Source organism: Pangasianodon hypophthalmus, chromosome 22, assembly GCF_027358585.1.
Source record: "Pangasianodon hypophthalmus isolate fPanHyp1 chromosome 22, fPanHyp1.pri, whole genome shotgun sequence".
NCBI classification, from domain to species: domain Eukaryota; kingdom Metazoa; phylum Chordata; class Actinopteri; order Siluriformes; family Pangasiidae; genus Pangasianodon; species Pangasianodon hypophthalmus.
The window spans coordinates 97,501-119,018 of record NC_069731.1 but is presented as its reverse complement, the minus strand read 5'-3'; the positions used below and the strand labels follow the sequence as shown (position 1 = coordinate 119,018).

General features: G+C 46.0%; 2 protein-coding genes across 5 annotated transcripts in view; both read right to left on the bottom strand.

Moving 5' to 3' along the window:
* Window positions 1–131: 131 nt before the first annotated feature.
* Window positions 132–4,902, bottom strand: LOC113525556 (transmembrane protease serine 9). Its single transcript, XM_026912113.3, has 9 exons — window positions 4,215–4,902; window positions 3,951–4,052; window positions 3,540–3,674; window positions 3,283–3,448; window positions 2,964–3,142; window positions 2,747–2,842; window positions 1,849–1,991; window positions 1,515–1,670; window positions 132–789 (listed from the first exon to the last, which is right to left on the bottom strand). The coding sequence occupies exons 1-9, from the start codon at window positions 4,900–4,902 to the stop codon at window positions 721–723; spliced, it is 1,734 nt and encodes a 577-aa protein (XP_026767914.3). The 3' UTR covers window positions 132–720.
* Window positions 4,903–7,245: 2,343 nt separating this feature from the next.
* The window catches only part of xrcc1 (X-ray repair complementing defective repair in Chinese hamster cells 1), a 16,914-nt gene continuing 2,641 nt past the window's right edge, over window positions 7,246–21,518 (bottom strand). For 3 of the 4 annotated variants that reach the window (XM_053228182.1, XM_053228184.1, XM_053228183.1), the window contains exons 3-18: window positions 16,002–16,094; window positions 15,796–15,903; window positions 15,512–15,670; window positions 14,885–14,959; window positions 14,466–14,583; window positions 14,266–14,357; window positions 13,614–13,758; window positions 12,925–13,135; window positions 12,680–12,796; window positions 12,194–12,287; window positions 11,590–11,668; window positions 9,447–9,501; window positions 9,192–9,313; window positions 8,955–9,045; window positions 8,699–8,774; window positions 7,246–7,885 (exon numbers count right to left, since the gene is read on the bottom strand). In XM_053228182.1, the coding sequence (XP_053084157.1) occupies window positions 7,778–7,885; window positions 8,699–8,774; window positions 8,955–9,045; window positions 9,192–9,313; window positions 9,447–9,501; window positions 11,590–11,668; window positions 12,194–12,287; window positions 12,680–12,796; window positions 12,925–13,135; window positions 13,614–13,758; window positions 14,266–14,357; window positions 14,466–14,583; window positions 14,885–14,959; window positions 15,512–15,670; window positions 15,796–15,903; window positions 16,002–16,094 (1,743 nt within the window). In that variant the 3' untranslated portion in view covers window positions 7,246–7,777. The remainder of the gene's footprint in view (window positions 7,886–8,698; window positions 8,775–8,954; window positions 9,046–9,191; window positions 9,314–9,446; window positions 9,502–11,589; window positions 11,669–12,193; window positions 12,288–12,679; window positions 12,797–12,924; window positions 13,136–13,613; window positions 13,759–14,265; window positions 14,358–14,465; window positions 14,584–14,884; window positions 14,960–15,511; window positions 15,671–15,795; window positions 15,904–16,001; window positions 16,095–21,518) is intronic. The other variant, XM_053228185.1, reaches the window with a different exon arrangement.

Below are 21,518 nucleotides of genomic sequence, written 5' to 3'. Positions count from 1 at the left end.
TGTGTGTGTACGTGACTTCCTTCAGAGTGGCTCAATGTCAACATTAACCCTTTACACTCATTCGATGCGGAAATGCTCGCTGATAATTTATTTCATTATATTTATGTTCATAAACATTTCACAGACAGCAAAAATCTCTCGCTGTCTTTTCTGGCTATTAATTTTAAACACACAAACAAACCAGTTCAGTTTCCTCCAAACCCGGAAACGAAACAATGCGCCGTTTCGAGGCGTTATTTTGTGCGCATGCGCAGTGTAATCCAGCCGCCGTCAGCGTGACACAGTGTTTTACAGAACAGTTGTGTGTGATTTAGTGATACATCATCATACAGCTTTATAATCCTCAATATGTATCTCAGGATTTAAAACAAAATCATTTTAGATTTCAAATAAATATCTTTATTAGAGAAATGGAAGGGAAAAGTGGTATGAAAGTATACTGTAATGTAAAGCTGCAGGAATAATATAATAATGAAGTTATTAATAAACACCTGCAGAATCTCAGAAAAGTTCTGTCATTAATCAGAATATTAATATTAAATTATCACTCAGGCCTAGTGGCAAACAGTTCATTATTCTAAATAAAAGAAAATATAAACAATATCAAAATATAATTTTGGCTGTGCCAGTGTTCAGGACACGACATTCCTGCTGTTCCACTTCACACACACTTTAAAGCTGATTACACCTTTATAACACACTAATACAACATTTCCACTGTTATAGAGAGGAATACGGCGCCGCTGTGGCCTCAGTGTGAGCGAGCGCTGATCCGCTCGCAGCTCCATCCTGAAACACCAGGAGTGTTAATCACCACGTTTCACTAGAATAAATACATGTGTGTGTGTATATGTGTGTACCTGTGTGTGTGTGTGTACATGTGTATGTGTGTGTACATGTGTATGTGTGTGTACCTGTGTATGTGTGTGTACCTGTGTGTGTGTGTGTGTACCTGTGTGTGTATATGTGTGTACCTGTGTGTGTGTGTGTACATGTGTATGTGTGTGTACCTGTGTATGTGTGTGTACCTGTGTATGTGTGTGTACCTGTGTGTGTATATGTGTGTACCTGTGTGTGTGTGTGTGTACATGTGTATGTGTGTGTACCTGTGTATGTGTGTGTGTGTACCTGTGTGTGTATATGTGTGTACCTGTGTATGTGTGTGTACCTGTGTATGTGTGTGTACCTTTGTGTGTGTATGTGTGAGTACCTGTGTGTGTGTGTGTGTACCTGTGTGTGTATATGTGTGTACCTGTGTATGTGTGTGTACATGTGTATGTGTGTGTACATGTGTATGTGTGTGTACCTGTGTATGTGTGTGTGTGTACCTGTGTGTGTGTGTACCTGTGTATGTGTGTACCTGTGTGTGTATGTGTTTACCTGTGTGTGTGTGTACCTGTGTATGTGTGTGTACATGTGTGTGTGTATGTGTTTACCTGTGTATGTGTGTGTGTACCTGTGTATGTGTGTATATGTTTACCTGTGTATGTGTTTACCTGTGTATGTGTGTGTACCTGTGTGTGTTGTTTAATCCACTGCAGTAGTGATGTCACTCGTGCATAAACTCCAGGTTTATTCGGTCGTCCACATCCGTCACCCCAACTGACCACGCCCGCCAGCCGCCAATCCCCATCAGCCGTCTCACATACCAGGGGTCCCCCGCTGTCCCCCTGCACGCGCACACACACACACACACACACACACACATACTCTAATGTTATTAATGTCTACAAAGTGTACATCATTCATCTAGCAAACTTCACTCTAAGAGAGATAACAAAATAACAGACATGGTGAAGGGCACTCAGTCAAGGGGTAGTGGGCAAGGGTGCCAGAGGGCCTGATTACCTGGCAGGCGTCGACTCCGCCCTCCATGTCCCCGGCGCAAAGCATTCTGGGAGTGATGTAGGAACCGTAGACTGAGGAACCAGAGCACACTGTCTGATCGATAATGTGCACCTGCGCCTGTCTGAGCTGAGCCGACACCGAGCCTGCACACACACACACACACACACACACACACACAAACACAAACATGTGCACACACACAGTATATAAAGTATAGTGTACAGTGTGTAGTGTACAGTGTGTAGTGTACAGTGTGTAGTGTATGATGTGTAGTGTACAGGGTGTAGTGTATAATGTGTAGTGTACACTGTACAGTGTGTAGTGTACAGGCTATAGTGTGTAGTGTACAGTGTGTAGTGTACAGGCTGTAGTGTGTAGTGTACAGTGTGTAGTGTACAGTGTGTAGTGTACAGGCTATAGTGTGTAGTGTGTAGTGTACAGGCTGTAGTGTACAGGCTATAGTGTGTAGTGTACAGTGTGTAGTGTACAGGCTGTAGTGTGTAGTGTACAGTGTGTAGTGTACAGTGTGTAGTGTACAGGCTATAGTGTGTAGTGTGTAGTGTACAGGCTGTAGTGTACAGGCTGTAGTGTACAGGCTATAGTGTGTAGTGTACAGTGTGTAGTGTACAGGCTGTAGTGTGTAGTGTACAGTGTGTAGTGTACAGTGTGTAGTGTACAGGCTATAGTGTGTAGTGTGTAGTGTACAGGCTGTAGTGTGTAGTGTACAGTGTGTAGTGTACAGTGTGTAGTGTACAGGCTGTAGTGTGTAGTGTGTAGTGTACAGTGTGTAGTGTACAGGCTGTAGTGTACAGGCTGTAGTGTGTAGTGTACAGTGTGTAGTGTACAGGCTGTAGTGTGTAGTGTACAGTGTGTAGTGTATAATGTGTAGTGTTTGTACCTCCTTCGTGTGTGAAGCCCCACCCGGTCACCCAGCAGGACGAGCCGACGGGGAATGACTGAGGAATAATCGGCAAACACACAGGGCGCACACTGTCTACATACACACACACACACAGTCAAAATGCTGAGCTAATGACTGCATGCTCATCATAACACTCCACATCACAGTGTTAAACACACACATGCACACACACACACACACACACACTGCTCACCCCCCATCCTCATGGCAGTGTGTGTGAGCAGCAGGCCGAGGTCGTAGTCGTTGGTTTGTTTTGAGTATTTGGGGTGTGTGTGTATGCGCAGTGTGTTGTAGCGCCGACCGTGTGACACATCAGACACGACGAGTGTATCGACCACCACCTGCCAATCAGCTTCCAGCATCAGGTCATACCTCAGAGACAGAGACAGCAGAGCATTGTGGGAGTGAGATGTGTGTGTGTGTGTGTGACTTTTGTAAGTCACTCTGGATAAGGGCGTCTGCCAAATGCCATAAATGTAAAATGTGTGTGTGTGTGTGTGTGTGTGTGTTACTCGATGAAGCAGTGAGCAGCGGTTATGACCCAGTTTGGGGTGATTATCGCCCCCCCACACACGTGCTGGCCCCTCCACTGCAGACTGGCCTGCCACGCCCACTGATCCTGCCGAGCCACGGTCCCGCCCACAATCCGTTCCAAGACCCCTGCTGGACCAGTGCAGTCTGAGAAAACTCACACACACACACACATTGTTTATTACCCTCTCTTGTTATGTAAACCGTGATGTAGTGATGATGATGAAGTGTACACTACCTGAGGAAGTGTTTAGTGTTTGATTGACAGGAAGTTTAGGTGTATATGAAGGCACTGACGTCACGCTGCAGTTCCACTTCATGTCACAGGAGGCGCTGTTGTCTCTCATTTTTGGTGGAAAAGACACAAACCTCACTAACGAGAGAAAGACCAGATATCAGCTCTGTCCCGAATCACTACTCCTCCCTAGTGCACTTCTACAGTTATGCTAAAGCATGGACACTTTATACACAAAGGTGATGAAATGTTTTTTTTTTTTGCTTATGTGTAAATGTAAATTTTATATTATCTATAACATACAGTCAAAATGCTGTGACTTTAACGCTAATACACCAGACACTGTATGTAATGTGGACATTTGTCTGGAATTGAGAATGTGATTATAATTTTCTTCCTTGTGCAAGTGTTTGCCTGTGACGATGATGGTGATGACGATGATGAAGAATGGAATCAGAGCTGAAATTAACGCCAGGCGAGACGGACACGCAGGCCACAGTCTGAACACACACACAGCTGGAGAGGAAAACACCAGAGTTGTGGATAGACTCTAATCTATCTATTTATCTATCTATCTATTTATTTATTCACTTATATAGTTGTTTAGTTAGTTATCTAGTTATTGATGTTTGTTTGTTTGTTGTTTGTGTACTCAGGGAAGGTGATAAGGGAAAGTACCTGACTCTTCATCAGCAGCTCCTTTACACAGATCAGTGCCACCCACTGGGGGGTCGAGGTCAAGGTGAAGGTCAAAGTTAGGGCTCAGGTCAAAGGTCAGTTGCTGAGGGCGGAGGCATTCACCAGACAAGTGTTGCTGAAGTGTAGGTTGTGTTTCTAAAGCAGACTGAGACGTGGAGGACGATGGAGGAGTGAGAATAGGAGTGGGGTTGAGAATGAGGGCGTGGCTTCCTGGAGGAAGTGGGAGGGGCAGTGGCGTTATGGCAGAGGAATTCTGGGAGGTGGGGTTTATTGACAGAGTAGAGGGTATTGTTAGAGCCTGTGGATGTGTTGAGGCTTGGGGCGGGGCTCTTTGTGGAGGTGGAGCAGTGAGTAGAGGTGGGGTTGTGGAAGGAGACAAATCTGTGTCTGGAGGCAGGGCTATGAGCTGAGGCAGGGTTAAAGGCTGGGCTGTGGGTGGAGCCAAATCTGAGGCTGTTAGTGAAGGAGGAATTGTAAGAGAAGAGGGGAATGTGGGCGGAGTCAGGTCTGTTGGTGGAGGCGGAGCTGTATTTACGGCTACAGTCATGGGTGGAGCTACGTCTGTTGATGGAGGCAAGGCTGTAAGTACAGATACAGCTAAATTTGAAGGCAGGGCTGGTTTTGGGGGCAGAGCTTCAGTCTGAAGGAAGAAATAATTTATAGGCATTAAGTATTCCACAAAATTTATAATCATATAAATTATACAATATCATATTTGTAGCTACAGATTTAAATATCATTAAACCCCCTGCAGCATCACCCTTTAATTTTAATGTTCATTTTAATTTTAATCTAAATGTAATTATTTATTTTTAATAATTTCTAATTAAATTGATTTTTATAATATACACACAGACTTTCATTTCTGTAAAAACACACCTTCAGCCTTTAAATTAATATTAATATATTTTATGTGGAATTATTTCTCGGTCTAAATTAATCAGACATACACACAGTGATTAAATTGTGGTTTTGTAATTAGGTTAATAAATTTGTGTGACGTTTGTGTGAATTCTGTCCACTGACCCAGCATATTCTGTATGTATAACCTTATATGGTACTTGCTTCCTGTTTTGTTACTCGGTTGCCATGGTTATTAATGAGTCCCTGCTGTTGCCTGTTAGCCATCCTGTGAGAATCTTTACCTGTTGTCTGTTAGCTGAGATAAAATTCATTTGCAAATCATAAATGTTGATGGTTTTACACTTGTACAGCTTTCACGCTACGTTTGTTATTATTTATTTATTCTGTTAACAATCACTAAATACTCGAGGATTTCAGCTCAAATGGCCACGTTGAGTGGATGTAAGAAAGGTCAGAGCTCTGCAGTAAAGCTGTGTGTGTGTGTGTGTGTGTGTGTGTGTGATTCAGAGTGAAGTAAAATACAAAATGAAACTGAACTGAGAGTTATACATGTTACTGATTTGAATAGGATTCTGTGACAGAAATTTATGCCACTTAGGTACAAATACTGCAGACAGAAATGACATATATATGTGTGTCAGTGTGTGTGTGTGTGTAAATGCAACCCACACACACACACGGTGAGACGACTGACTGCTCACAGAGACAACATTAAATTATTCATTTACACTTCAGTAAGCTCTGAGTCACAGAACACACTTTAAAATAAATGTCTTCTTGTACACAGACAAATGCTGAATTATTCATGTGCAGCGTGTCTCACTCCACAACAGAAGAAAAAAGTTTCTTGGATCTGTACTTAAATATCTAAAAAATCAAGTTGTGATGATTTTCAGTGATTAACTGAGAAGAGCAGCAGGGACACAAGCTGAAAAATATTCTGAAATAGAAACTGGAAATGAGTTTCAATTGAATTCAGAGTGAGTTTACCTGCAGCATCACGAAGAGCTCTGCACCGTGTGTGTGTGTGTGTGTGTGTGTTCTTAGAAGATTCCCAGTTGAACCTGTCAGTGTTTATAAAATCCTCTGAAAGGCAGCTTGAAGACAAAAAGCCCAACTTAAAGACGAATAAAACCACAGCCAGCTGTCTCACTCCCGGGGTAATCACACTTTACTCTTTCTTCAAACTTATTCAGTTCTCTCTCTCTCTCTCTCTCTCTCTCCATATATATATATATCCCAGAATGCACTGCTTCCGTCATCCTTCCAACCCCCTCGCTTCATCCTATCTATCTCCATGTCCTGTGTGTATGTGTAACAGAGAGCTGTGCTTCACACACTGAAATATTCATGAGTGTGGCTCAATGTGGATGTGAAGATCATGTATATGCTCGGATGGGTCAAAGGTCATCACCTCAACATGATACTTAATCATAACCAACACTAATGAGTGCATGAAGCATAAACTCATTATCTGTGTGTAAGTTTCCTGTCTCCTGTTTACCACAGGATTAGTGAGTGTGAGACCTTGTAGTGTGTTATAGCATGCTATAGTGTGTTATAGTGTGTTATAATGTGTTATAGTGTGTAACACAGAGTGGATGAGAAAAGATCTTGATGTTCAGGATTAAACAGAAGTACTTGTACTAGGACCACATGCAGCTAGCAGTAAACTTTCTGATTGCATAGTAACTCTGGATGGCCTTTCTGTTTCAGCAGTAAAAGACCTCAGTGTGATTATTGGGTCTGGAGGCTTTGCGGAACTCGATGTTGAAGGTGGTGTAGATGATGGAGTTGACCCCGCTGTTGGTGTAGCACAGCCCGGTGACAGAAGTAAAATAACTCACACACGCTCAGTGTCAGTGCCGCTTCATTCCCGCACGTGCGATTCAGAATTCCGGCTCGGTACGGGAGCGCGCGCTACAGCATCTCTCTCTCTCTCTCTCTCGCGCGCGCACACACACACACACACACACACACAGTCTTTTCGTTTAAAGAGGAGAATCGCACATGATCCTTAATAAAGAAGAAATAAAAATATTTCATTTAATTTACTAACACAGAACTGAGATGTGAACATTAATACAGATATTAATTTAATAATGAAACTTATCCGTTTTATTAACACATGAATGTAAACACAGTGTATGTGTAATGAAAATAACTTTATTATATCAGGAGAAATACACTTACACTCAAAGTCTTTCATTACAAACTAAACAGAATCAGTAACACACTAAACACAAACACACTCAAGATTTCAATCTAATAAACACAAACAGTAAACAAACTGATGTCTGGACTGGTTCAGGAACACAGATTAAAAAAAAAAAAAAAAAAAAAACATCTATTTTTAATCTCTCTCTCTCTCTCTCTCTCACACACACACACACACACACACACTTCATCACAAGCACAACTGTGCTGTAGAAACATGGCCCAAATCACACCATGATGAAGATGAAGTGGAGGGAACAGGAGTGGGTTTGAGACGAGGCCGAGCAGGATGACCATTTTACATTCTAATAAAACACCACTGCAAGATGATGATGGAGTCAGAATGTGTGTGTGAGTGAAGAAGGAACATAAGGGCACTATAGTGTAGAGTGTAATGCTCCTAATAATCATTCCCTTGCCCCCTCACTACAGTGTAGGGCTGTGTGTTTAGGGCTGTGTGTTTAGGGCACGACAGTGTAGGGCTGATAGGGTAACATCTTCTGCCGATCATTAATGGCGAAAATCCACGTGGGCTTCACAAAACTCAGATTCTCATTCTCCATCAGAGCCTGAGAGAGAGAGAGAGAGAGAGAGAGAGAGCGAGAGAGAGAGAGAGCTTGCTAAATCATCTTTTTTTTCCCCTTTTGCATCTTTTTCTCTGTCTGTCTGTAATATGGCTATAGATATACATTTGTTATATACACTGATGAGCCAAAACATTATGACCACGTGCTGAATATGCTGGTGGTTCTCTGGTACCACTGAAGGAACTCTGTGGTATCTGGCACCAAGACATTGGTTGGATTGAAATCTGGGAAATTTGGAGATCAAGGCAACACCTTCAACTCTTCGTCATGCTCCTCAATCCATTCCTGAACAGTGTGCGCAGTGTGGCAGGACGCATGATCCAGTGAAAGAGGCCAGTGCTGTTGGGGAAGCAGTCATGAAGGGGTGCAGCTGGTCCACCATGATGTTTAGGTAGGTGGCATGTGACAAGCTGAAGCTACGCAGCCCCATATGCAGCAGGGTGCGATGCAGTGTGTTGTGACACAGTCCTCCCGTAGGAATCATTTTTTGGGACTTGTGCCACAGTAGCCCTTTTAGACGGGACAGCCTTCACTGCCCTCGCGCGTCAATGAGGCTTGTGCGCCACCACAAGTGGGTACTCACCTCTCCTGACCCGGACTCGCCCCACAAGCCTTGTCAGGTCTTCACACCTGCCCATTTCTCCTGCATCCAACACATCGACTGTTCGTTTACTGTCTAATATACCAAAGACCTTCACACGCACCGTCGTTACGAGATAATCGTTATTCGCTTCATCAGCGAGTGCTCATAAGGTTTCGGCTCATCAGCGCATATATGTATGTATTTGCACTCACGTCCTCGAAGGTGTCGTCCCATCCCTCACTGGTGATCACAAACTGGACCTTCTCATTCATGTAGTCCTCCACAGCACTGGTGCACGCGCACACACACACACACACACACACACACACACACACACACACACACACACACACACACACAGATGTTTACTGAAACTCATTAATTCAATATGATTAGTGCTGGTTGATGATGAGGATGATTTATTAATGTGTTATTATTATAACGATCCTTTGTGTGTTTCTGTCTCACCCGTTAAAGGCGATGATGTAACGCTGCAGCAGGCGTCTCTGATTCTCCGGAAATTTCCCATAAAGATAAAAACGCTTCCCTGTCAGAAAGTCTGAGAGAGAGAGAGAGAGAGAGAGAGAGGGGTGGAGTTACTATTCACATCTCATGCAGCCGTACTCAGACTGGACCATACATCCTTCTTAATCTCCTCTTTACACACACACACACACACACACACACACACACACACACACACACCTGGTAGTTCAGGTATGGGTTTGTCTTCCTCTTCTTCGGCGTCTGTGTTCTCATCTGTAGAGCCTCCGTACGGGTCCTCCTCCATCTCCTGTCCTCCCTTCTCCTCTTTCCTCTTCTCCACTCTAACACACACACACACACACACACACACACACACACACACACACACACACACCACTGAGCACCGTCTCAGAGCTTATTAGTAAACCTTCATGCTGATGAATGGAAACAGCCTCATAAACAAACCCTGTTTACCTTCTCAGCTCATCTTCAGTGTCCATGCCCGATCCATCATCATCACGCTCTTCCTCTATGTAGTGTACACACACACACATGCGCGCACACGCACACACACACACACACACACACACACACACACACACACACACACAAAACAGTGTTTAGTAAAACAACTGCAGCACAACACACAACAGTATGAGTAAATGTTACTGCACACGTTCCCTGGCTGTGTCCTAAACCACACCCTGTTTACTGTTCCCATGGTCTTTTATAGTGAACAGGGAACTACATAGTGCTAATAATTCTACAGTGTAGGGAGCAGGGATAAGTGTATAAGTGGCCTGGAACAGTAGGGAGTAGTGGAGATGAAGCTGATTAGAACACAGCAGGTTTGGGTGTTAGAATTTACACTCAGTGTTGTGTGCAGGATTAATAGTCTGTTAATAATCTGTTAATAGTCTGTTCATCTTGCACACAAAACAGCAGCATCTCTGTCTGTCTCTCTGTCACTCACACCCTCGCACCGGAGATGTTCGGGCTCTGTGTCACTCACACCCTCGCACCGGAGATGTTCAGGCTCTGTCACTCACACCCTCGCACCGGAGATGTTCAGGCTCTCTGTCACTCACACCCTCGCACCGGAGATGTTCAGGCTCTGTGTCACTCACACCCTCGCACCGGAGATGTTCAGGCTCTGTCACTCACACCCTCGCACCGGAGATGTTCAGGCTCTGTGTCACTCACACCCTCGCACCGGAGATGTTCAGGCTCTGTGTCACTCACACCCTCGCACCGGAGATGTTCAGGCTCTGTCACTCACACCCTCGCACCGGAAATGTTCGGGCTCTGTGTCACTCACACCCTCGCACCGGAGATGTTCGGGCTCTGTGTCACTCACACCCTCGCACCGGAGATGTTCGGGCTCTGTGTCACTCACACCCTCGCACCGGAGATGTTCAGGCTCTCTGTCACTCACACCCTCGCACCGGAGATGTTCGGGCTCTGTGTCACTCACACCCTCGCACCGGAGATGTTCGGGCTCTGTGTCACTCACACCCTCGCACCGGAGATGTTCGGGCTCTGTCTCACTCACACCCTCGCACCGGAGATGTTCAGGCTCTGTCACTCACACCCTCGCACCGGAGATGTTCGGGCTCTGTGTCACTCACACCCTCGCACCGGAGATGTTCAGGCTCTCTGTCACTCACACCCTCGCACCGGAGATGTTCGGGCTCTGTGTCACTCACACCCTCGCACCGGAGATGTTCAGGCTCTCTGTCACTCACACCCTCGCACCGGAGATGTTCGGGCTCTGTGTCACTCACACCCTCGCACCGGAGATGTTCGGGCTCTGTGTCACTCACACCCTCGCACCGGAGATGTTCGGGCTCTGTGTCACTCACACCCTCGCACCGGAGATGTTCGGGCTCTGTGTCACTCACACCCTCGCACCGGAGATGTTCGGGCTCTGTCACTCACACCCTCGCACCGGAGATGTTCAGGCTCTCTGTCACTCACACCCTCGCACCGGAGATGTTCAGGCTCTGTGTCACTCACACCCTCGCACCGGAGATGTTCGGGCTCTGTGTCACTCACACCCTCGCACCGGAGAAGTTCGGGCTCTGTGTCACTCACACCCTCGCACCGGAGATGTTCGGGCTCTGTGTCACTCACACCCTCGCACCGGAGATGTTCAGGCTCTGTGTCACTCACACCCTCGCACCGGAGATGTTCAGGCTCTGTCACTCACACCCTCGCACCGGAGATGTTCAGGCTCTGTGTCACTCACACCCTCGCACCGGAGATGTTCAGGCTCTCTGTCACTCACACCCTCGCACCGGAGATGTTCGGGCTCTCTGTGTCTCGTCATTGTGCCAGGTGTTTATACGCAGTGTGTGTCAGTGTGTTGTTGCACAAACACTCATCATTACCTCATCCTCTGTCCCTGTAATGTATCAGTTTCTGTTCACACATCAGCCTCCTGATCATTTCCCCGAATTAAACCGAGTCTCGTTCACTGCATCAGTGTTCCACAATTTCACTCTGTGTTCACACTGAACCACTTTCACATTCATTACTGTCCAATTCCCACACTAAACTGTAGTGTGTGTGTTTTACTGTCTGACTGAAACACTCTGTATAAGTGTGCAAACCTCACCTCGCTCGTCCATTGATCCATCGCTCCTCTCCTCTTTCACAGATTTCGTTGAGGTGCTGCTTCTCTTTGCAGGACTCTTCTGAAAAACACAAACAGACACACACACACACACACACTGTGTGACACAGAAAGTCATGTTTGAGATGTTTCTATGAAAACATCATGACTCCAAGATTATGGGATTTTGGTGAGAGCTGATGAAGAGGGACTGAGGAAGAGGATAGAGGGAGGGAACAAGAGAGAGGGAGTGTGTAAGGGTGAGAGAGAGGGAGAGAGAGAGAGGGAGAGAGAGAGGGAGAGAGGAGGAGAATAATTAGTAATTCTGACTGATTCAGACGATTACAGTGATCTCTGTACAGATGACAGAAAGGGGACTAACCCTAACCCTAGGTGTCTTCATGTTCAGTAACAGTGAAGCAGCTGTGTGTGTAATACTTAACTTCAGCTGTTCCAATGATATTAACACTAACATATTAACAATGATCATCAACAGGTCACATGACCATCACATGTCTGTAGTGCGTACCTGGGCTAAGAACTCAACAACTTCCCTAAAACCCCGGATATATATATATATATATATATATATATAATATTTAATTACGCTTTTCTTTTTCTCGTCGTGTCTCTGCTCCTCAGCAGCGCTGTCCTCCTCCTCATCCTCCTCTGTGCTCGACTCCGCTCCGTCAATCAGATACCTACAGAGATATAAACATATGATCAGTCAAAATAATCATTAATAACACAAGGAATAAGCATAAATTTAACTTTCATAATCCTAGATGGTCCAAAACACTCAACACACACAAAACCCATCCAGTCTGCTCCGTGTGTGTGTGTGTGTGTGTGTGTGTGTGTGTTAGACACATATATTCAGAGGAAGTTCCTACTTTAATTACTCATTACAGATACAGCTGTTTAATGATGACTACATCTCTCTCTCTCTCTCTCTCTCTCACACACACACACACACACACACATATTCCAGATCGAATACTAAGAGGGAAAGATAGATAGAATGATAATCTCTGAGTGTGTGTGTGTGTGTGTGTGTGTGTTGGTCATATAGAGTTGTACAGTGAACACACACCGTTTGTAGGAGATTTTCTGTTTCCTCTTGTGACAGTCGATCACCCACTCCTTCTGCACAATCATCCCCCCTGCTGCCTTCACCTGACTGTACTTAGGGGTGTTAGCAAAGGCACATCTACACACACACACACACACACACACACACACACACACACACACACACACACACAGGTTTCACTCTTTATTTTTCACCTTTATTGAAGTGTTGTTCATGAGGTGAGTGTGTGTGTTTGTGTCTTGTACATGAGGTGTGTGGAGTCGGGGGTCCAGTCCGGTCGGTACCGCGCCCCCATGGACAGAGCCTTGTCTCTGAGTTCTGCACGGAACGGGTTCTGGAATCCACTCAGCACAAACACCACGCCCTCCATGATGCGGCTGAAGGGGACTGGCTCTGAGGCCAGGGGGCGGGGCTTCACAGAGGACTTCCGCACCGGGGACTTCTGGGAAAACGACGCTGAACAAGTACAGATTCATCAAATGCATTATTTATTTATTTATTTACTCGTGTTTACTCTTTTTTCTCCTCATTCTCTTTATGTATTCATCCACCCGTCTGCCTGCCCCTCCACCCGTCTGCCTGCCCCTCCACCCGTCTGCCTGTCCCTCCACCCGTCTGCCTGCCCCTCCACCCGTCTGCCTGCCCCTCCACCCGTCTGCCTGTCCCTCCACCCGTCTGCCTGCCCCTCCACCCGTCTGCCTGCCCCTCCACCCGTCTGCCTGCCCCTCCACCCGTCTGCCTGCCCCTCCACCCGTCTGCCTGCCCCTCCACCCGTCTGCCTGCCCCTCCACCCGTCTGCCTGCCCCTCCACCCGTCTGCCTGCCCCTCCACCCGTCTGCTCATTCATCCTTCATCTGTCTATTTACATTATTATCAGTAACTACGAGGTGTAACGCTGTGTGTGTGTGTGTGTGTGTGTGTGTGTGTTACAGACCTGTTTTTGTGCTGGTGGAGGTGTGTGTGTGCTCCGCATTCTGTGTGTTGCTTTTGGGCGGAGGTGTGTGTTTCTTGGCGGGGGGAGGGGGGGCGTCCTGTCTCTCTTTACTGAACTCAAACTTTCTCTTCACAGATACAGCAGCCTGTGGGACACACACACGCACACACACGCACACACACACACGCACACACACACACACGCACGCACACGCACGCACACGCACGCACGCGCACACACGCGCACACACGCGCGCACACGCGCACACACGCGCGCACACGCGCGCACACACACGCACACACACGCACACACACACACATACACACACATACACACACACACACCACACAGATACGTGAACTTGACATTTAAAAAAGCATTAAATTGGGCTGGAGAGTGAAACATCTCCCTCTTCAGGACAAAGACGATATTTCACCTGTTCATCAGTGTAAGGCTGTGATTGATGAACACCTGATTAGAGGCAGGTGTATGATTGGTGCGTGGGTGTGTGTGTGTTTGGGGGCAGGGCTGTGATTAAACTTGAGAAGTATGTAATTAACGGTGGGGTTAGTAATGGTTTGGGCTGATTGGTGAGCAGGGCTGCTGACTGATGGAGACCTGTAGAGGGGTGGGACCAGTGCTGGGCAGGTACCTGTGGCGAGCAGGAGGGGGCGGAGCTTGAGGTTGTTGGCTCTGTCTGTAGCGCCGCTGCTGCGTAACTCAGCGTAGTGTTTTTAGGAGAAACTGGATGGAAATAAATTGCCAAACATTACACACTAAATTACTGATAAATCACACGATTAAACATCACTGTCAGTGTTTAACGGCGTGACGTGAAGATCGTCGTCTCACCCTTCAGTCCCGTGCTGTCTTTATTCTCCCGGTTCAGGAACAGACTCCCCGGCTGCAGGCTCGACCCGGGAGACTGACACTCGTCCTTCACCCGGAACTGACCCAGTTTAGTCAACTTCTACCACAACACAACACAAACCACACAATGTAATACAACACCTACACACACACACACACACACATGCAATTTTACAATTTATGCTGATGTCACATGACTTTTAAGCTAGTTAGCTAGCAACACATGGCAGTACAGAGGGACCCTGCGGCGCTATCTTGGATAATCACGGATGCAGCCATGATTACTTCAGAAGTGTGTCTGTAGTATGTGTGTGTGTGTGTGTGTGTGTGTGTGTGTGTGTGTGTGTGTGTGCAGGGGTGTGTGTGTGCAGGGGTGTGTGTGTGTGTCTGTGCATACTCACAGGTGGTGTAGCAGCAGGAGCATCGTTATCCGGTGGAGAGTGAAACTTTATAAACGCCACTCCATACGCAATGTTCTGCGCGCACACACACACACACACACACACACACACACACAGAAAATTACTACAATCACACAGAGAAACTGACACAGAGAGACAGGCGGATAGAGAGACAGACAGGCGGATAGAGAGACAGACAGGCGGATAGAGAGACAGACAGGCGGATAGAGAGACAGACAGGCGGATAGAGAGAGAGATGGATACAGACAGAAGCGGATAGAGAGACAGGCGAATAGAGAGAGAGGCGGATAGAGAGACAGGCGGATAGAGAGACAGGCGGATAGACAGACAGGCGGATAGACAGACAGGCAGATAGAGAGACAGGCGGATAGACAGACAGGCGGATAGACAGACAGGCGGATAGACAGACAGGCGGATAGAGAGAGAGATGGATACAGAGAGAGGCGGATAGAGACAGAAGCGGATAGAGAGACAGGCGGAGAGAGAGACAGGCGGATAGACAGACAGGCGGATAGACAGACAGGCGGATAGAGAGACAGACGGATAGAGAGACAGACAGGCGGATAGAGAGACAGACAGGCGGATAGACAGACAGGCGTGTGTGACCTTGCTGTAGGGTTGTGTACAGACGATCTTCACTCTGTCCCACTTCTCCTGACTCGTGCTTTTCACCAGCTGCTGAGGGCCGAAGAATCGCACACGGTTCAGATTCGAGTTCCCTCGACTCTCAGAGGGAGACATGAATGACGAGGTCACCAACAACACCTTCACACACACACACACACACAGAGGAAATGACATCATTCATTTCAGTAAGTTTAAGTTATTTCATTGGGAAACGCCGACGGCGCGCCGCTCAAACGCAGTGTGTTACTGTGTGCTTGACGTACCTCAAAATTGTGGTCTTTAACGGAGGTCGAGTGTCCAACGAGAACTTCAATGAAGGCTGATCCCTCGTTCCCAATGTCGATACTGTGGACCTGCTCCTCCTTCTCAAACTGAACACCATCAACACAACCACCATGAATACCATAAAAATCCACACAAACTTTATCAACACCATGATGGATGAGTGAAGTGTTAAACGCAGTTGTACCTGCAGGATGACTGAAACCTGTTTCTCTCCTGGACGAGCAGATTTCCACTTCCTGTACGTCTCTGAGCTCAACAGGTTATCTGCTTTATGTGTCTGTACAGAGAGAGAGAGAGAGAGAGAGAGAGAGAGAGTGTGAGAGAGAGAGAGACAGAGAGTGAGAGAGAGTGAGAGAGAGAGACAGAGAGTGAGAGAGAGACAGAGAGAGTGAGAGAGAGACAGAGAGAGAGAGAGAGTGAGAGAGACAGAGAGAGAGTGAGAGAGAGACAGAGAGAGAGAGAGTGAGAGAGACAGAGTGAGAGAGAGTGAGAGAGAGACAGAGAGAGAGAGAGTGTGAGAGAGAGAGAGACAGAGAGTGAGAGAGAGTGAGAGAGAGAGACAGAGAGTGAGAGAGAGAGAGAGACAGAGAGAGAGTGAGAGAGAGACAGAGAGAGAGAGAGAGTGAGAGAGAGAGACAGAGAGAGAGAGAGTGAGAGAGACAGAGAGAGAGTGAGAGAGAGACAGAGAGAGAGAGAGTGAGAGAGACAGAGTGAGAGAGAGACAGAGAGAGAGAGAGTGTGAGAGAGAGAGAGACAGAGAGTGAGACAGAGAGTGAGAGAGAGTGAGAGAGAGAGACAGAGAGTGAGAGAGAGAGAGAGACAGAGAGAGAGTGAGAGAGAGACAGAGAGAGAGAGAGAGTGAGAGAGAGACAGAGAGACTTTTACAATCCTTTATTTTACACAGGTCACAGTTTACACAGTAAGATCAGAGTGACTCAATAAATAAGTAAATATTCTTAAAAAAAAGGCATTTAAATAAATTAGGCTAAACATAACAACATAACAGTGAACAGTTAGAGTGTGTAGTTGTGATGTTTCTATCAGTCTAATGCTGGTGTAAAACAGAGTTCTTCCTCCTCTACAGAGCACAGAGCCTCCTCACAACACCACACTGCTTTAAACATCTCCAAATGTTTATCATCCCCCGTACTCTTAAAGAAATTAAAATCAATCAGGATTCTTGATTTAGTTAGTCTGGAGAGTAGGAGTGTCGCAATACACCGGTATTGACGATAACCGTGATATTCAAAGTATGAAATATCGACATCGTGTTAATTTAGGGTGTGACGTTATACCGGTATTGGCAATAACCACAATATTTAAAATGAACAGGACTCTTATGATAACACGACACGTAAATTCTCCAGTGCCAGTACCTGGTTGACCTCCCAGGTGTCAGTATTGCGCCTTAACGCTGACACCTGTCAAACAAGAAGATGCCACGCGCGCAGCTACTCCGAGAAGAATCAAGTCGTCCGAGCGGGAGAGTGAGAGGCTTTGTCCACACCCGAAAAAAGTAAGTTCACCAGTATGGGAGCTTTTCGGCAACAAAGAAAACAGCTCCTTAGACAACCCGATCTGCAGAATCTGTCGGGCTACGGTCAGTGCGAAGGGGGCAACGCCACCAGCCTTTTTACCCACCTCCGTGTCCATCACCCTGCGGATTACGCCCTTTTACAGAGAGTAAACTGCGATTATTTTACTAATCAAGGAATGGGAAATGTTACATTAACCTGTTAGCAGCGGTTTTCTGTGTTTTTATATTTAAATAAAGGGTGATTCAGGAAACATTCAGACAGTGTTTCGCTCCAGTTTGAAACCAGAGGAACTTAACATGCTTGTCTTCTTTCACAAAAATTTGCCATAGATTGAGAATGTAAGAAGTGAAAATGCATGTGCCCTGTTTATCTGTATCCTTATGTTCGTTGCATGGGTAAAAAAAGAAAAACTAAATAAAGCAAAAAATAATTTGACCGATAAAGTTTTTTTCCCCAAAGGTTTCTATAGATATCGTGATATATCGATATCGTGAATTCTTTTGGCCACAGTAACCTTGAAGTTGAAGAAAAATCTAATATGGTGACAGCCCTACTGGAGAGAATTCTTATCGTATCAGTCTGTGTTTTGTGCCATTTTGTTTTTTCTGCTCAGGTATATTGCCATTGTGGCCTGACCAAAGATAAAATTAATCAGCTGACACTTAAACCTGTTTCTCCTGACAAATTTAAAACCAAGAATAAAAATCTGAAAAGTAAAATCCACATAAAATGGCCTTAAGATGCTTTGTAAAAACAAAAAAAAAGACTGCAACCTCGAATAGTGTATAAAAGCATGAAAAACGGTTTCTCTCTGTGAACAAAATGGACGCTCCTGTGTGACCTCAGGGTTTAAAATAGAGATAAAAGAATTCAATACCATGTAAAATCCTCCACTGGAGGTCAGCAACTTTTTTGGTTAATGGTGGTTGTACGGTTCCCTCCACTCTGGTTTAATATCATCATTAAAACCAAGTTCACTTCGCCATGGCGTGTCCATCCTCCCATTCAGCTTTTTCTTGTTTAGAACTTTCACACAAGCCCTGTACAGCAGTTTACTCGACACTGTTTCGATGTTTATTTCCCCCTTACACCTGCACTCGAGGAGGGAACCTGCACATCCATATAGGTCTGGAGCAGTGCTCATCTGGGGAAAGGGTTCTTCCTCTGCCGGAATGATCTCGCTGGTTTTACAGTCCATCAGCTGAACACGCTCCTCTGCTGTTAGAGTCGAACTCCAGTGATGTAAGAGCCTGTTGATCACACACAGGGACTGCAATCCCATATGAGCCGCCATGTCCTCTGCCCGTGCTAGGTCTGACCCCGTGATGTTCACCAGCTGCCGGAGTGTCGCGATCCCCGAGGAGACCAGAACCCTGGACAGTGTCGGGCCGGCCACACTAGAAATGTCCAAGCGCCCACCGTACACCAGGGGCTCTTCCAGCAGCCAGTGTAATGTTCTGCACCCCTTATTTTGTTTTTTGAAAAAAGTCCAAATTGTACCCCAGCCACATCCAGCATACTTGTGTCCATTAAAAACAGAGTTCTGTCCAAGCCCAGTCCCCCTACTCTCCATACTAGTTTCCTGGGTCCAGTGAGGAGTCTCTGGATGAACTGGAGACGAAAGGCTGCAGTTCTGCTGGCCAATTGGACCAGCCCCTGCCCCCCCTCCTCCTTGGGCAGATGGAGAACACTCTGCGGAATCCAGTGTAAACCGTCCCAGAAGAAGTCCACTAGCAGGGCCTGGACATTTGTCAGCAGGTTGGTGGCGGATCCACGCATGCCAGCTTGTGCACAGGGATGATGCCACTAAGTTGTTTATGACCAGCATTCGCCCCCTGTAGGAGATCTTAGGGACCAGCCACTTCCACCTGCTCAGTCTGCCCTTTACATGTTCAACCACACCCTCCCAGTTTTTATTTAAGAACTCAGTGCTGCCCAGATAAACTCCCAGATATTTAAAACCACCCTTTTTCCACAACAAGCCTCCTGGTAGTGCAGGCTGCCCCCCACCCCACTCTCCAACTAAACTAACTTCACTTTTGGCCCAGTTATCCTTAGCAGATGATAAAATCTCAAAGTCTTTTAAAATATCAATTAACATATTTGCATCTATCTGTGCTTCTACCATTACGACCAGATCATCTGCATATACTGAGAGACAGAGAGGAGCAGTGGAGTGAGGTACATTAAAACCAGAGAGCTGACTTCTCAGTTTACATAAAAGGGGTTCAATTGCTAGAGTATACAGCATACCTGACAGAGAGCAGCCTTGTCTAATGCCTCTGTATACTCTAAAAGGGCACATAAACCACCATTAACCTCCAGTACACTCTCAATCTCACTGTACAACACCTTGATCATGGCTATAAAACCAGGGTTGAACCCGAAGGTTTCCAGCACCTTCCACAAGAATTCATGTTCAACCCGGTCAAAAGCCTTTTCCTGATCTAGAAAAATCAGACCAGTCCTTAAGCCCAATAGCCTGGAGACGTCCAAAATGTCACAAATTAAATATACATTGTCAAACATAGACTTGTCAGACACACAGTACGTCTGGTCATGGTGAATGATCTGCTCCATTACCTTCGTCAGTCTCGAGGCTAATGCTTTTGAGAGCAGCTTGCTGTCAGTGCACAGTAGTGACACTGGGCGCCAGTTCTTCAGGTGTGTTAGGTCTCCCTTTTTTGGCAGCAGGGTCAGGACGGCCCTCCTGCAGCTCAACGGGAGCTTACCTCCCCTCACGCTGTCCTGTAAGACTTCTAGCACATCCTGTCCTATTACTGCCCAGAAGGCCTTGTAGTACTCTACAGGGAGACCGTCTAGCCTGGCGCCCGTCCATTCTCCATACCCTGGAGAGCCTCATGGAGCTCTCCCAGTGTCAGCTCCCTGTCTGGTTCTCTTGCAGCTTGCTCTGACAGTTTCAGCAAATTCTCCAGAAAGCTTTCCTCCACCATCTGTACCCCTGACCGCTCACTGCTGTTCGCTTGTGAATTTCAGTGGGCTCTGATAAGTGATCCCCTGATTCTGCTCGCACAGCATTTATGAGTCTTTTCTGTCCATTTTTTTGCTCTAAACCAAAGAAAAACTTAGAAGGAGCATCTATCTCAGTCGCGCTTTTAAAGCGTGAGCGGACCAGCGTCCCCGTGCTGTAATACCTAACAGGTCATTCACTGCGGCTTTTTTACTCTTGAGGGCTTCAGTATGCCCTCGATCTCCTGTAGTCTCCAAAGACTGGAGTTCCACTATTCCAGTCTCCAGAGCTTTCAGAGACAGTGTCTCTTGTGACTTTGAGAGTGTATTGTTGACAAAATATTTTAATGTGTATTTTAGCCACATCCCACCAATGCTGTGTAGAACTAAAAGCCACCTTCTCTTATTTAAGCGTTCCAAAAATAAATAAAGGATTCTCTAAAATTAGTTTCTTCTAAAAGTGTGGTGTTAAAGTGCCAGTATGCACTCCTAGATTTACTTTTTTTTTTTTTTTTTTACTGATAGTTCACTGTACCATACTGTGATCGGAGATGTTCACTGGAACAATAAAACATTTTGTAAGAAACGCCAGTTGATGTTTAAAACCATAAAAAAACAGTGTTGCCAGGGAGAGTGTGTTGTCGATAGAGTGGACCCACTGTCTCTGTTTTCCATTTAAAGTTCTCCATGTCGTTTAATCATCTCCCACAGGTGCTTACAGGAGGCTACATGAGGTTCTGCATGGTTCCTATCCAAGTTATCAGTTGTTCAGTTAAAATCCCCACCCAAAATTAAAATGTCAGCAGTGCTGCAGTTAGCAATTATTCAGCTTATCTAAACAAACCCATTCTCTCCACTGCACTGGTGGGAGTGTACACACAGATAAAAACTAGAGTCTCATTCTCATAAAAAGCCTCCCATTTAAAAACTCCTCTACTGTGTAAGAACTAGGAATAAAATTGCGAGCAAACAGTAAAGCAACCCCACCACTGAGTGATGTACTAAGACTTAAAATCACCGAGTCTCCTGTAACATAGTGACATCAATATGCTTCTGCTTCACTAGTTCATATAGCTTTACTCGCTTTTCATATTCTCTTGCCCCATTAATGTTCAAACACACAACATGAATCCCATTCATCAAAAAATAGTGTAGATAAAACAAAGAGATGATAACAACCACTTCAACATAAA

Excerpts from the sequence above, each read along its gene's own strand:
- LOC113525556 (XM_026912113.3), bottom strand. The coding sequence starts at position 4,902 with ATGCCTATAAATTATTTCTTCCTTCAGACTGAAGCTCTGCCCCCAAAA. Across the intron at positions 3,675-3,950 it reads CATCACCATCATCGTCACAG|TGAGGTTTGTGTCTTTTCCA; the intron begins GCAAACACTTGC and ends TTCTCTCGTTAG. Across the intron at positions 3,449-3,539 it reads AACACTAAACACTTCCTCAG|ACTGCACTGGTCCAGCAGGG; the intron begins GTAGTGTACACT and ends GAGTTTTCTCAG.